The sequence below is a fragment of the Panicum virgatum genome, chromosome 2N (assembly GCF_016808335.1).
Source record: "Panicum virgatum strain AP13 chromosome 2N, P.virgatum_v5, whole genome shotgun sequence".
NCBI lineage: Eukaryota > Viridiplantae > Streptophyta > Magnoliopsida > Poales > Poaceae > Panicum > Panicum virgatum.
Window position 1 is genome coordinate 66,572,960 of NC_053146.1, and position 14,274 is coordinate 66,587,233.

Genomic DNA, 14,274 nt, shown 5'->3' on the forward strand with positions numbered 1-14,274 from the left:
AGATAATTCTTGCTGATTCGCAAACTAAGCCCTTTTGCCCATGCAGATATTAATCACTCTGTCCGTCTGGCTGATGGCCGATACTGATTTGGTGTGAGAGAAAAACACTACTGGTTGATTGCCTGACAAGCCAAACATAACGATTACATTTTTGTAGAAAACTACTGTCGGTGTCCCGACCCGGGGGCCCGGATCACAACTAGTAAATGCTGCGTGTTTTCTCGTCCCAGATGATGATGCAAGAGGCAACACAGTAACACACGATTTATCCTGGTTCCGGCCGCGGGGCCGTACGTCCAGCAAAGGGGGTGTGCGAGGGCACTGTATTATCTTGCACCCGGAGTGCTTGTAGTAGGGGTACAAGCAAGGCGAGAGAGGGAGAGAAGCTCCCAAGTCTCAGCTAGGAGTGGAGTCAGTTGAGATGAGTGCTCAGTAGTCCCTAAACGTCCTCTTGAAGAGAGAAGCCAGAGAGACCAGGCAGACCAGAGTCCAGAGAGCGCTAAGGGGAGCCCGCCTCCTCCTTTTATAGTCACAAGGAGGGCCGGCGTACATGAGTGGGGCATGGAAGTCGCCGTCCTCCCCTGAATCGCGGGGTACAGTGGTCGGACATTGTAGGAAGTACACTGTGGGAAGACGGCGTGCGTCGCTGTCGTCTTGGATTTCGTCGTTGGTCCCGCGAAGATGACGCCGGTCGTCCGGCAGTGTCCCGGCGATAGTAATGGTGCGGGACGGCCCCGGACCCCCTAGTCGGAGTGCGGGCGTACACACTAGAAGGTCCGGGGGACACGTGGAGGTCCCGGGCTCCTCAAGGGGGGAGGTCCGGGGCCCGTCCGTGTGCGCTGAGCGCTCCGCTCGGGAGGACACGTGACGTTACCGGACCCCTTCCCTAGTGGGAGGCGAGTCCGGGTGGTCGGTGTCGGCAGAACAGGAACGGGAGCAGTGCCGGGCCTGTCTTGTCTCGCATCGCATGTCCCACAGTGCCGCTACAGCCTTCGGGATGGCGGAGCGGTGACCGAAGTCAGCAGATGGGACCCCGGTCACATCCACTGTGGGAGTGGCGGCCTGACGCCGTCTGTCCTGGGCGTCGTGGCGGAGTGGCTGGCCTTTAATGCCTCCGTACGGCGTGTGGTTGGGCGGCGGTGCTGTTTGTCCCTTGTGCCGAAGGGTGGCCTCAAGCGAGGCGGAGATGGCTTACCTGTTCGAGGGTAGATCCGCTACCCTCGAGCGAGGCGGAGATTGTCCGGCGGGCCCGAGAGGGACCCTCGAGCGAGGCGGAGATTGTCCGGTGGGTCCGAGAGGGGCCCTCGAGCGAGGCGGAGATTGTCCGGCGGGCCCGAGGGGGATGTGAATGGGCCGCGTGCTGGGCTTCATTGAGTCCTTTCCTTTCTTCCAAATTGGAAGGAGGCCGTGAGACTTTGTGGGTCCAGTTGTCCCAATATGTGTTTGCGTTTTAAAGCGATCTTAGTACCCCGATTAGAGTGTCCCTAATCGTAGTACCCGACAACTATTGAGGAAAACACAAACTAGTTTTTAGGGATCCCGATCAAGGCGGACATGAAAGAATACAAAACGTTAGGTGTGGATGCTTTATGCTTGTGGGATCAAATGCACACCACATCTCCCAATTCAGCTCTCAGTCACAGGCAACACAAACTCCTGATATCCAGGTCCGAGTTGCTTTCTTGTCTTCAATCTAGTAATAATCCTTTCTAGACTTGTCCATTTTTCTGAAGCTTATGTCTACTGGACATTGTTGCAATAAAGGCGTGCGCGTTAGTCTGTCCCTCTCATCTCTGAGCATAGCATGGCACAACAGGTTGAGCTCACCTCGCCACTTTGCAAACCTTTCTGTCTTCTTTCCCAGGAACACTCTTCTAGGTTTTCACACTTCCATTTTTTCCACATCTGTTAAGAGGAGATCAAGATCAAGATCAGACAGAACAGAAGGATCAAAATCTCGAAGCGGAGACGAGAGGCACTGAGAGTCCGAGAGCAGGCTGCATTGCTTTTTTTTTTGATAACAAAGCACTTGTATTATACCATAATAAAAGAGTACAAAACGTGACCCATACAAGCACCTTCCAGAGAGGCACAGAAGGACAGCTGTCCATAACATCTTACACAAAAGACCCCGCAACAAAGGAAAATTGCAGACAAGCCCTGAAGATCTTTTGTGCTTCCCAAACACACCGTCCGTCTCCAGCGCTGTCTTCCGCCGACGCCATGACCGCCGGAGCAGGTAACAGACGCCGAGAACACCGAGACCAGAAGAAGCTCCATCGCACACAGGCTTTGAAATGAGCCGCAACATGAACGGAGCAAGGAGGTACCTCGGCCGGGGACACACCCCAAGCTTCTCTGATCCAGGACCAGTACCCATTGCTGGCAAGCGAACACCGAGCACCAGCCCCTCCGCCACGCAACCAGCCACCACCTCGCCATCCTTCTGCTACGTGCCACCGCACAGAGCAGACGGCACAAGACTCCTGTACAAGAGACCGCAAGATCTGGAGCTCCAACTAGTCTCCAAATCCAGCGAACTCGAACCTCACAATCCTATCACCAGCACCGGAGCGAGCGATGGTGAGGTAGAGAGAGGACCGGAGGACTTTATTCCACCATGGCCACGCCGTCTCCACCCTACAAGCGCAGCCGGGAAGACCAAACCTAGACCTACAGGTACCTACGCTACACCCCCGAGCAAAGGCAGCAGGCTGCATTGCTGCAAAGAGGCACCGCGCTCGAATCAGGCGGTGTGGGTGGGCTGGATGTTGCTGGGCCTAGTATGCGATTCAAGAAGGTCGTTCTTCTTAGTTGGGCGGCCCAACAACCCTCAGAGCCCACAGGGCCGCATCCGCCGCGTCCAACGCCATTCTGTTACAACACGTGTCCCGATCCAACGGCTGTACAGCGCCGTCCGCGTGATAAAGCGCCGGCGCCTTCTCGCGTTGCCACTCGAAGTTTCCAGACACGAGCCGACTAATCGAAGCGCTCCTCCAGTCCTCCTCCCGCTCCCCCTCGAGTTGCCGACTGATCCGTCTCGTTTGCGGTAAGCTTGCGCGTGTTCCTTTCCTTTCCCGCAGTTCGCCTCGCAGATTAGTTGTTCTAATTTTTTAAGACGTAGGGATTAGTTGTGAACTTTGATGAGTAGCTGTTTTGGGGAATGGATCGTTGGTGGTGAGCTCTGAACCCTAATTTTCGAGCAAGTTGGATGTTAATTGGCCAGGCAAGTCATTTTTTGCCGTAGATTATGATCTAGATGATCGCGGTTAGTAGATGATTGGCGTTCTACTGCGTAAACTGTTGGGTCGTTAACGATTTGTTTGTTTTTCACAGTCTGCTCGTGAATTTGTCGTTAGTTTTGTGTGATTATTCTTGAGGATTCGTATCCTTGATGAAGCTAATTGTATTACGTGGTTACTATCTGGCATCGTGGTGTTAATATGCTGAGATGTACCCGTTATTTCACTGTTAAAGTGTATCTAGGATTCAATTGGTTGAGGATGCAGTTATCTTGTTATTTCACTGTTAATTTTGCCTGGGGTTCTACTATTTGGTTCCATACGAATCCCTAAAATGTCCCTTTTAGGGAGCTAGTGATGAGATATTTGAGATGCAGGAAGCTCGCAAGCTGCTTCTCTTAAAAGCTGGGTTCCTGGTGGTTAAACTGTTCCTTTATTTTTAGTTGTCCTTTTGAAAGTCGTTCTTTGTGCATCCACTACTCTATTATGATTTAGGAAGTTACTGATGTCTAATACGATGAATCACTAGCAGTACTGCATTGATTTAATTTAACTATAGTGTTTCTGCTTATGTTATTGATTACATTCTAGATCAATATGAGAAGGGGCTACAGTTACAGTCCTTCACCACCAAGGGGTTACGGGAGAAGGGCTCGCAGCCCAAGCCCCCGTGATCATTATGGTGGCCGTGGTAGAGATCTCCCAACCAGTCTTTTGGTCAGGAATCTCCGTCGGGACTGCAGGTAAAGATTTGTCCAACTTTCACTTTCTCCGGCAGTAGCAGATACACAGCCTGTTAGTGTGATGTATAACATAGTTTTCTGTAGATGTATGCATGAACAAGAATGTATACTAGCCAAGTCAGGGTTGACTGAAAAAGAATGTATATACATTTCTATCCATTTATTCTCTCTATTCCTTTCCAGTCCTTATTCGTGGTTATGTTTCTGCATGTTCACGCCATCATACTGTAGTGTTTCCAAAGAGACTTCATCATACTGTACTGTCCCCATAGGGACCTCCTTCCCGTGCCTCATCACTTCTGACAAGCAGTCCTTTGAGTGCAGGCCAGAAGACCTTCGTCGCCCATTCGGACAGTTTGGGCGACTTAAAGATATATATCTACCAAGAGATTATTACACTGGGTAAGAATCTACTTGTAAAAAGTAGCACTCACTTCAATTGTGTGGCATTGCACCAATTATGCTCTCATTTCAACTGTGTGGCATTGGACAAATTGTTGCATCCTTAAGACAATATGTATTTATGCCGTTCTGGTATCGACATAGAAACACACTTTTGAAGATAATTACTTTTTCCACCTCTCGAGTCTTGAGATAACGTGATAATAACTTTTTGAAGACACGCGTCTAAAAGATTACTGTTGGAGAGAAGGAAGAAGTAGAGAATTTTAAAGATTACTGTTGAAGAGAAGGAAGAAATAGTGAATTTTAAAAGACTACTGTTGAAGAAAAGGAAGAAATAGAGAATTTTTCAATTAAGTGATCTGCAACTTAAGAGTATACAGTACTCTTCAAGAGAAGGGAAGAATTAGAGTTGCAAGTTTAAGAGATACTCAAGTCATGAAGAGTTTCAAGTTTGTAACTGAACTCTCATGGGTGCAAGGTCAGCAGCAACCCATGCACTTTTATCTGCTTTAACTTATTTTTCTTGTTTCTATCAGGAACCATGTGAATATTCATATAGTTTTACCTCTTTGATATCTGTTGTGCTCTGAAGTACTTCTACAAAACTCTTATCCTTGAAAAATGAGCATATTCTTCTAATTCTCATATTGAATTTTCTTGGGCCCGCTACAGGGAGCCCCGAGGATTTGGTTTTGTCCAGTATTATGATCCAGAAGATGCTGCTGATGCAAAGTACTACATGGATGGGCAGCTGGTTCTTGGCAGGCAAATAACTGTTGTATTTGCAGAGGAGAATAGGAAGAAGCCTCAAGAGATGAGAGCTAGGGACAGAGTCAGGTTTGTTGGTTCTTCCCAGTCCGACTACCTTGCTGCTGAATGGCCCACTCTTTCTCTATTCATTGTTTGCTGCACATATAACTTTCAAAAAAAAAATGTTTGCTGCACATTGCAGAGGTCGTTCTTATGATCGGAGGTACTCTCGCTCTAGGTCCCCTCTTTATTCCAGGGGCCGTTCTCCTTCCCGCAGCTACTCAAGGTAAGTATTCCCCCTTGTGTCTTGGTATTACTGATTATCCACTTGTCGTTGATACAGTTCAAATTTGCTTCGTTGATAGGTCTCCTTCATCTCCGAATCCCAAACACAGACTCAGGGAGAGGTCGTACTCCCGCTCGCCTGTTGACAGCAGATCAAGAAGCGGGAGCCCCTATGAGGAGCAATACCGCAGATCCTCCCGAAGAGAGAGGTCTCTCTCTGTTGCCGGATGAAGTAGTGTTAGTGATGTAGAGCTAGCGCTATGAATCAACGCTTGGTAGTGGTACTTGCCTCGTCTTTCTGAACAATATGGTGTGTGGTGTATCATTCCCAGTAGTATCGTCAGAGTACACTTTACCTTGAGGATTTAGAATTCAGGTTACTGATTCGGAGTGCGGAGCTGCTGCCTTCTGGAGTTCTGGTCACTGCTCAGTATGATGCGTATGTACCTTGAGCCTTGTCGTGTGATTCGCTTCGGATAAAACATGAAGATTTATATTTACAGTATGAATAAAGTTGTTGGATTGTGATTGCTCAGTATGATGCGTTGGGGTGCCGGATTTGTGGCAACGTCTCGATTAGTTGAAGGCCGTTCGTGCCTGTGCAACAGGACCGGCACGCATGGCTCTCAGGCGTGACCTTTTTTTTTTTTTTTTGAAAACCATATCTGTATTACGAGATAAGGAATACATACAAAGACACATACGAATACAGATACGGGACTGATACGGGACTACAGGGTACAGAGGCAGCTGTACCACCAAACACGCAAAGAAGGCCCTAGAAAAAACAGAAAATACAAGAAGGACCCTAGCCTCCATGCGCTCCATCCTCAACGGCGAACTCCGCCGCCGGCCAAGACCGGCGCCCAGAGATCCCGAAGCCCAGATCCGGAGAAGCCCCATCGCTAAGAAGCTTTGAAACGAGCCGCAGTAGTTACCCGTCACCATGGGCGGGAGGAAGCCGTCGGCGAAGGCACATCGGCCGGGGACGCACCCCGGACCTCTCCGGACATGGATCAGCACTCGCCGTCGACGGAAGCCGAGGAGAAGTCGAGGCCGATCCACTCTCCGAACCTCCGCATTTCCCGCAGCTGCCACTGCCTGCAAGACAAAAAGCATCGCGAGCAGCGCCTCGTCGCCAAGGCGATGCCGACGCACACTCCTACACAGATGCCGGCAACGCCGGACACCACCTCCACGAGCTCGCCGGCAACGCCGGAGAAAAGCGCCACCGGGACGAGGACAAGCCCGAGAGGACTTATTCCCACACAGCGCCGTCGCCGCCACCGTCTCACCGCCGACGCCGGGAAACGAAAACCGAGACCTACCAGGATCCGAAGCTCCATGCCCTCCACCGACCGGCGCAGGCGCAACGGTCCCCGCGACCTCCAGATGGCCCTGAGGCCACTGGAGGCGGAGGGGACCGCCGGCCCCGCCGGCGCCGACTGCGTCGCCCCTTCTCGCCTCTCTGAGCTGTAGCAAGACGAGAGGATTCGAGAGACTCCCGTGGGATGGGAGGTTTGGCTTAGCGCGACAGGGTTCTCAGGCGTGACCTTGCAAGCTGGGACAGATGCAGAGGACTGTTAGGTACATGTGACATTAGCAACTGCGCGTCTGTCAGCTGTAACTGTGCGCGTGATCTCGGCGGCAGGGTGCGCAATGCGCATCCTCCGCGGTAGCTAACTGGGCTGTATCGCACGGTGACGCGGTGCTGGGTTGGGCTCCAGCAGCTCTTCTCCAGCCTGTGCTGCTGCTACCGAGCCTAGCAGAAAACTCGCGCGCACAGCGATTCACGCGCCCGTCTGGCTTGACCGCGATCACCCGGCGACGCGCCCGTCCTAAACAAAAGCGCGCGTGGTGTGTGTGAACGAGCACCACATGACGGGCAGCGCGCGCGGGCTAGCTGTTTATTTCCATCTGAGAGCCAGGTGCCCGAACCCAGGTGCGGAATGCGTTCGTGCGTGCGTGCGTGCGTGCGGCCACGAGGAGTCGAGGACCGTGATGATCCCCCCGTGTGGCCGCGGTACAAGACGGACGCCACGGATGTCGAGTCCGTTCCGGCGGCACGCGGATTCTTGGACCTCCTCGCGGGCGTCGCACGTTCACCTGGCAACTTGTTGGACTTTTGGTAGCAACGACAAGTTTGGCAAATGGCAACCGGAAAACCACCCGTTCCAGATCCCCCAAAGTCTCCGCTCGCGGCATGGAACTAGGCGATTTATTTATTACAACTTTGGTTTTGACCTCTGAAAACGCCTGCCCGCTTAAACTAGGAACCGCGCCAGCTCAGTGCAGGACACCGGATTAGTCACCCGAGTCGTAGGTCTCTCCTTCACACCCGCGTGTGGCAGCATTGTTTGCCTTTTTCATGACAGCTTGATGGTCCTCTACTCGTCCTCATGGACGACCATGCGATTCCTATTGCTGAACCTTTTTTTTTCATGTTTGCAAACAACCAACCAGACGCGTGTTGACCTCGTTCAAATCGTTTTAGGTGCTGCCGGATAAGGATGAGAACGATGCTAATAATAAGGTCAATTCGTTCTAGGTGCGGCATTGCCATCTGCTCCTGCATTCATCATCCCCTGCTTACGCAAGATGAACGATACTAGCTACCCCAGCTAGCTAGCTACATGCCCCGTCGCTGTCCCACGGTCGCTTAATTCATGCGATCCCATTCAATTCATCTGTGGCTGTCCCCTCTCTTGACCCGCGGCGGAATGCGGTAGTTCCATGTCACATTGCACGGCGATCGAGCGCGTCAGGAGATCCGCAGCGGCGGTGCCCTGCTCGTCGGTGACGCCGACGTCGTCCCGCCCCGGATCGGAGGGCGTACGCCGGCGCACCAAACTAATCGGTCGGCGGCCGGCTTGATAATGGCGCGGCCGCGGCGACGGCGCGCACAACCCTCGGTTTCCTCGCTGATCTTTGCGTCCATTTCTGACGACGGATCATCGGATTCACTGGTGTGGAAGCGCGCTACGTCGCGGGGTATCCACCGGTCGATTCGTTCGGTGGCCACTTGCCCCCCCCCCCCCCCCCCGGGCGCCCCCATTTGGGTCAGGTGTAAAGCGCAACTCCGGTGGGCCTCCTCAACAATTTTGAAACAATAAGTTCGATCAAGAAAGAAAACTGCCAAAATTAAACATGGAGACTCATGCACGACAGCAACAACAAGAGGAATACCCCTACAGATGATGAAGCAAGCGTACCGGATAACAAGTATTAATTCTTCAAATAAAACCCGGCTGGGTTTTGAATTGGTCTAGAGATGATCGATGCGTCTTCGTCACAGATTCCGTACTTTCTTCTGGAACATGTGGAAGCCGGGGGGTGGCGTGTACGGTGGCCGCAAGGGCCAGCGAGTCCCTGGAATAAAGTACGGGAGTAGACAGGGCGATGTAGGGCACGCGATTTGTATGGATATCTTACTACACGAGCCACTGTTACCGAATCAGGGGTGATCAAACGAACCTTATATATCTATATATAACTATATACATATATATATATAAATATAATGCTGGAAGAAGAAGCGTATGTGAAAGTGCACATGTCAGTGGTCGCCGAAAGATCACGCATGGACACCTCTGATCGATCGTTCAGAGTGTGATTAGTTTACGACTAAAATAGGCTCTGGTCGACAGCTGGACCTGTTGTTGGCCAAGCTGGAGCCTGACAAACGTACGTTTGCACACAAGCCTTTTTTAAGCCAATCATGCTACATGCAATCGCCTCAGGACTCCCATCAGCTAGCCCCAATCCTCATGAGTGTGGTGTGGTGGTAAGTGCTGTTTGTTTATGGTCCAAGAGAAGAGTTCATTTGACTCACCATCAATCCAATCCGCATCGATCTCTCTCTCTTCTTACCTGCTCGTCGAGATGGGATTTCTTCGCTTTTTTTCTGTACCAAGTCAAAGCAGGTCTGGAAGCGAACTTTTAACCTAACAGCGCGTTAGTATAGCATAGTTGTGGGAGGGGATGCATGGATCAGCAGCATCAAGATCTTGGGAACAGTGGATTGGAGGAGGTGGGGAGATGTTGGCTGCTGCACCCATGCATGGGTCCCTAGCTTGAAAGGTGGCGGCTGGAGCGTGCTTGATCTGGGTCCCCGCCCATTAAGACATTAACTAGCTAGTTGCTCAAGGATTAGGTTTGGATTGTATTGCTCGTACCTTTTTTTCTTTTCGTTTCGCTAAGCTTCGAAAAAAGGCCGGTTTTGTCTACTTACGCATTAGATCTCGTCCATATGGGATACATGATGAAATCCGTGGAACAATAGAAAAGGGAAAGAAAAATATTGCATGCATCTATCAAGACAAACTAGAGAGTAGAGACGATGAAATTGCAAGGAATGAATAGTCTTATATCCTGTACTTGTTAGTGCCGTAGTGGAAGAGGAATACTGTACATGATGCATCTGAGCTGTTGACTGGCGTGCTTTTGTCAGGAGAGGCACATGGTACTGTAGGAGACTAGGAGTACGGTGGTACGTGCAAGTACCACGGTAAGGTAAGGACGGTCCCCTCCGAAATGGAGCCAGCAACAGCTCGGATCTGCATCTCATGTTCTGGCATCCCTGCGCGGGCACGCGTCTCTGGTTGCCGATGCCGGAGCCTCTGACGGACACTGCTCGCTGGCTCTGGCGCGCGCGTCAAGGCTTAACAATCTTGCATTGCATCCACACGTGGAACAGTGGCTCTCGCCTTTGTCAGGAAGCTAGACTGCTATGCCAATCTGTTTAAGCATGCATGCCCTTCGAGCGCTGCCAAACTTGGATTAGAGCGCGTTTGATTTTGTTAATTAAGCCCCTGCGCGTGGCGTGGCGGTGCCACTGCCAACGAGGAGCATCCGATCCCGCTCGTGTTGTGGACCAAGCACCAAAGCCAAGATCCCGTCCGTTGTCCGTGTCGTCGTCCGGCCGTCCTGCTCGATCTCTCGGTCTCGTCGGCGCAGCGACCTGTACGCATGGCTGACGAACCGGCCGGGGACCACAGGGACGGACCGGACCAGCTAGGCCGCCCTCGTGTAGAGACATGCGCTTTCATGCACTCTGTACGTCTGTGCGCGCCACGTGTACTACGGCGTTTGGGCGCAGTACGGACACGCACAGGCGTGCACAGCTCGACTGCATTTAGTTCGGCTCGACCCCTTTTATACGATGCCTGACTAGACCAGCTAGCTAATTAAGCTCCGGAGTAGTATGCATCAATCACCGTGATTGCTCGACGCGCCAGCTGCTTGCGTGCTCCACCCCCACTCCATTGCGATCCTTCTTCAATGCTGCAATGGTACTTACGTACATAACGACATCATCTGAGTATATTCATAGTCGTCAAGGAACAAACCGAAAAACGTCATGTATAAGAAGAAATGCAATATATATCCATATCTCAGCTAATTTTGACTTTTGAGACATAATGTGTGCGCTCATGATGCACAAGCCACAAAGTGCGTATCCAATGTTTGTTGGGGGGGATTAAGTGACTTCTACTCTTCAGTAAGTCGTGCTGTAACCGGCACCAAAGGTACTGTAGCAGCAAATGTAGTAAAAATACTATAGCACGGGGATTGTTCATGCAGACTTGACAGTTAACCTTGCGATGGACGACTTCCAGAGGGTGGTAAGTCACCGCTACAATACTCTGGCAAGTCACCGAATCCCACAGGAGGGGGGGGGGGGTCGTGCTCCCTTGCCGATGGAGTTGGATGATTAAAAGCTCTTGTGATATGCATGTTAGATTGGTTATCTCGTGATTTTTTTTCTTTATAGACGAATTTTGAAGGCTAAACGAACATTCTTTGCGTGGTGGGAAATAATAGCAGCATATGATTTCCCGTTCAGTAAACACTGTTCATTTAGCCTTCAAAATTCATCTGTAAAGAAAATTTACAAGATAACCAATCTAACATGCATATCACAAAATTTAGAGCTTTCAATCACCCAACTCCATCGGCATGGGAGTAAAGCGTAGCAAACACCGAGTGGACGCACCGGCCCAGGCATAGATGCTTAGATAGTCACCGCGCATGCATACAAAAGGAAAGAACATAAATAATATGTTAAAATAGTAAAGCCATGCACAAAGATATAATGAGCCTGACGGGAAAGCATATGCCACTATTATTTCCTCAGCAAAATAGCGTAACTAGTTAGTGATATAATTTTTAGCTTTGTGCTTCTTATTTTTTTCATTCGGATATGCATTTATTTAATTTCATACAGAAGAAAAAGGGTACTAGCATGCAAGTACAGTATGTGCTTCTCTTTGGTTTATTAGAGAGAGAGAAAACAAAAGGAAATTGCAATTGAATGCAAGTACATAAAGTACTGACGGAAGCTTCGATGGAAGCTTCCCGTGATCCTGTCATTAATAATTTCTGCCCGGAACCGAAAGATCCAGCTGTACAGTTGCGGTACTGTTACTGTCCCCGTCCCGCGGTGCAGCCACACATCCTATCATATCGCGCATGATCCATGAGCATCCCTAAACAACAACTCTACAAATAATTAACCCCGCCCTAATCATGGCGCCATCGTCAACTCTCCAAGCATGCATGCATGCATTAGCTAGTGACGATGCTGCTGCTGCAATCTTGGGTTTACCTTAAAATTAAAAATATCGGAGATTAGTTATAAATAGAAATATCGGACATATCGAAATTCTATCGGTAGTAGAGAAATTTTCTGACAAAATTTAGAGAAAAACTCTCATTTTTTCAGAAATGAACATAGATTTTTTTCCGAAAAACTCTCATTTTTTCCAGAAATGAACATAGATTTTTCCAAACCAAATAGCCCTACACATAATAACATAGAAAAATAAATCGAAATAGCTGGTAGGGAGACATGTCGGTTGCATCGATCGGTTCTCACTAGAATGTGAAGGGTTGGATTTTGGATAAAAACAAATGAATGGTTTAGAGAAAGATGGTCACCTACCTTTTTCTCATTATAGTGGGGTAAAAAGTACGTGCACAAGCTCGTGAGTTAGTCGGATGGTGTGCTGAATTTAAAACATTGATATTTTGAGTGATAAACTAGTTGTATCGGAGCTTATCGGTAAAACAGAAATATTGGATTTATCGAAATTCTGTCAGTGATAATGTGAACCCTTAGCTTGCTGAAACAAGCTAGCTAAGCCACTCATCGCTCTCGGATGAGATCCCTTGATGATACCACGAACACTTGCTCGCGATTATTTGCGAGGACGCCCTCCGTTCCGTTCATCATTTATTATTTATTATTTAATATGCTGACGGAACGGAATTGTGACGATCTGACGGCGACGTCGTGTGGCTCCGGCCACGGAAGGCTGCCATGCATGCGGGAGCGGGGGTGTCCCTGGTTCCGGGGTCCGGGCGGTTGCGTGGCGCCGCGAGCGTCCAGCAGCTCTGCTGCGTGGCCGGGGGACACGAATACAACACCATGGCGCGGCTGCGGATGCCTGCGTGGCCTTGCTTGCTCTCCATTATTATTTTTTGAATAAATCTTGCTCTGCATTATTCGTTTTGGTCAGTGCATGCATGGTCGTCTCGTCTCGTCTCATCTCTGCGTTTCATCTTTGCAGTCTCTGATCGCCTACTCCGCGCGCTAGCTAGTCTTTGCACCGACGTACGGTAGGCGGTACATTGCCTTTGCAAACTCAAACTACGGGGACATTTTTGGGGGGGGGGGGGGGGGGGGGGGCCTTTGGACATGGACTACTAGTGCACGCACGAGCGCCATGAAGGATTGAAGGGTGCGTGGATGGATGGGTCGGGTTCAATGGAACGACGACCGATCTACCTCAATTAAGGAGTCTTGAATTGTCACGGCCTGTACTGACCCACCTGGCGACCCACGGCCATTAATGATCAATCAGCAAGCCACCCTGTTGCATCGAGGAAGACAGTGAATAATACTCGCTCCGCTTTGCAAATTGTAGATTGTTTTGGCAAATTTAGATATATATATATAGATTTACTATACACCTAGATAAACACTGTATCTGTCAAAAGTTATGCATCTAAATTTGTTAAAACAGCCCACAATTTAAAACGGATGGAGTCGTCACTAGTAGTCAGTAATCGTAGCAACTGATAAAAACATAGCTAGTCCGTTCTCCACGATATGTGTCAGACACCGTAACACGCCATGATTGTGCTGAAACTCGTGCAATGACAGCCTAACAGTGCGCTCCGAAAGTGTTCACCCGCTCGATCCAGTTCACTTTTCAGCAGCACCGTCAAACTTTTCCAGCCCACCTGGCTTACGTATAGCCAACTTTAGCCAAACGATCGAGTTCCTTCACCGACTTGTGGAAATTAAAAGGAGCTCACCGGCTCACACGGGCGGTGCGGCGGCGACGCGCGAGTGTTCTAGCCGGGCGGCAAGGGCCGGGCCGGGCCGGTCGAGCGCGGCGGGCACGGCGCCGACCAATGATTTCCTCGGCAAGCAAACGCGCGGTCGCGGCCGCACCTCGACACGGCAGTCGGCAAGGATGGGGAAAAGGCAGTAGGAAGAGGGAGCCGGAGCCGGCGGCACATTCCTGTCACCAAGTCAAATTCAGCGGGTCGCCTCGGCTCGGCTCGGCGGTGCGGGGGATCTGGGGAAGGGAAGCCGTAGGCATCAGAGCGGCCGGTGCGTGACGTCTCCCGGCCGGCCAGACTGGCGGGCTGACCCGGATGCCCAAATCATGCGCGTTCGATTCCAACGTACACATCTGCGAGCGTCACATGATTCTCTCCCCTCGAGCTCCGACGAAACTGTACTCGGTCGCCCCAGGTCAGGGATTACTGGCCATATTTTTCATTTCGTTAGTACGAACCATGATGGATAATTAAGAGCCTATTTGTCACAGCTCCTA

General features: G+C 50.5%; 1 protein-coding gene across 3 annotated transcripts; it reads left to right on the plus strand.

Moving 5' to 3' along the window:
• Positions 1 to 2,903: 2,903 nt before the first annotated feature.
• LOC120661934 (serine/arginine-rich SC35-like splicing factor SCL33) lies at positions 2,904 to 5,963 on the plus strand. 3 transcript variants are annotated; one of them, XM_039940952.1, is made up of 7 exons: positions 2,964 to 3,049; positions 3,125 to 3,226; positions 3,834 to 3,985; positions 4,310 to 4,387; positions 5,063 to 5,227; positions 5,343 to 5,426; positions 5,506 to 5,963. In XM_039940952.1, exons 2-7 carry the CDS (start codon positions 3,212 to 3,214, stop codon positions 5,654 to 5,656), a joined length of 645 nt encoding a protein of 214 aa, XP_039796886.1. In that variant the 5' UTR covers positions 2,964 to 3,049; positions 3,125 to 3,211; the 3' UTR covers positions 5,657 to 5,963. The 3 variants fall into 3 exon arrangements, with proteins under 3 accessions (XP_039796888.1, XP_039796886.1, XP_039796889.1); XM_039940955.1 differs by lacking the exon at positions 3,125 to 3,226 and adding an exon at positions 4,605 to 4,868 and having other exon boundaries at positions 2,972 to 3,049; XM_039940954.1 differs by lacking the exon at positions 3,125 to 3,226 and having other exon boundaries at positions 2,904 to 3,049.
• Positions 5,964 to 14,274: the final 8,311 nt, after the last annotated feature.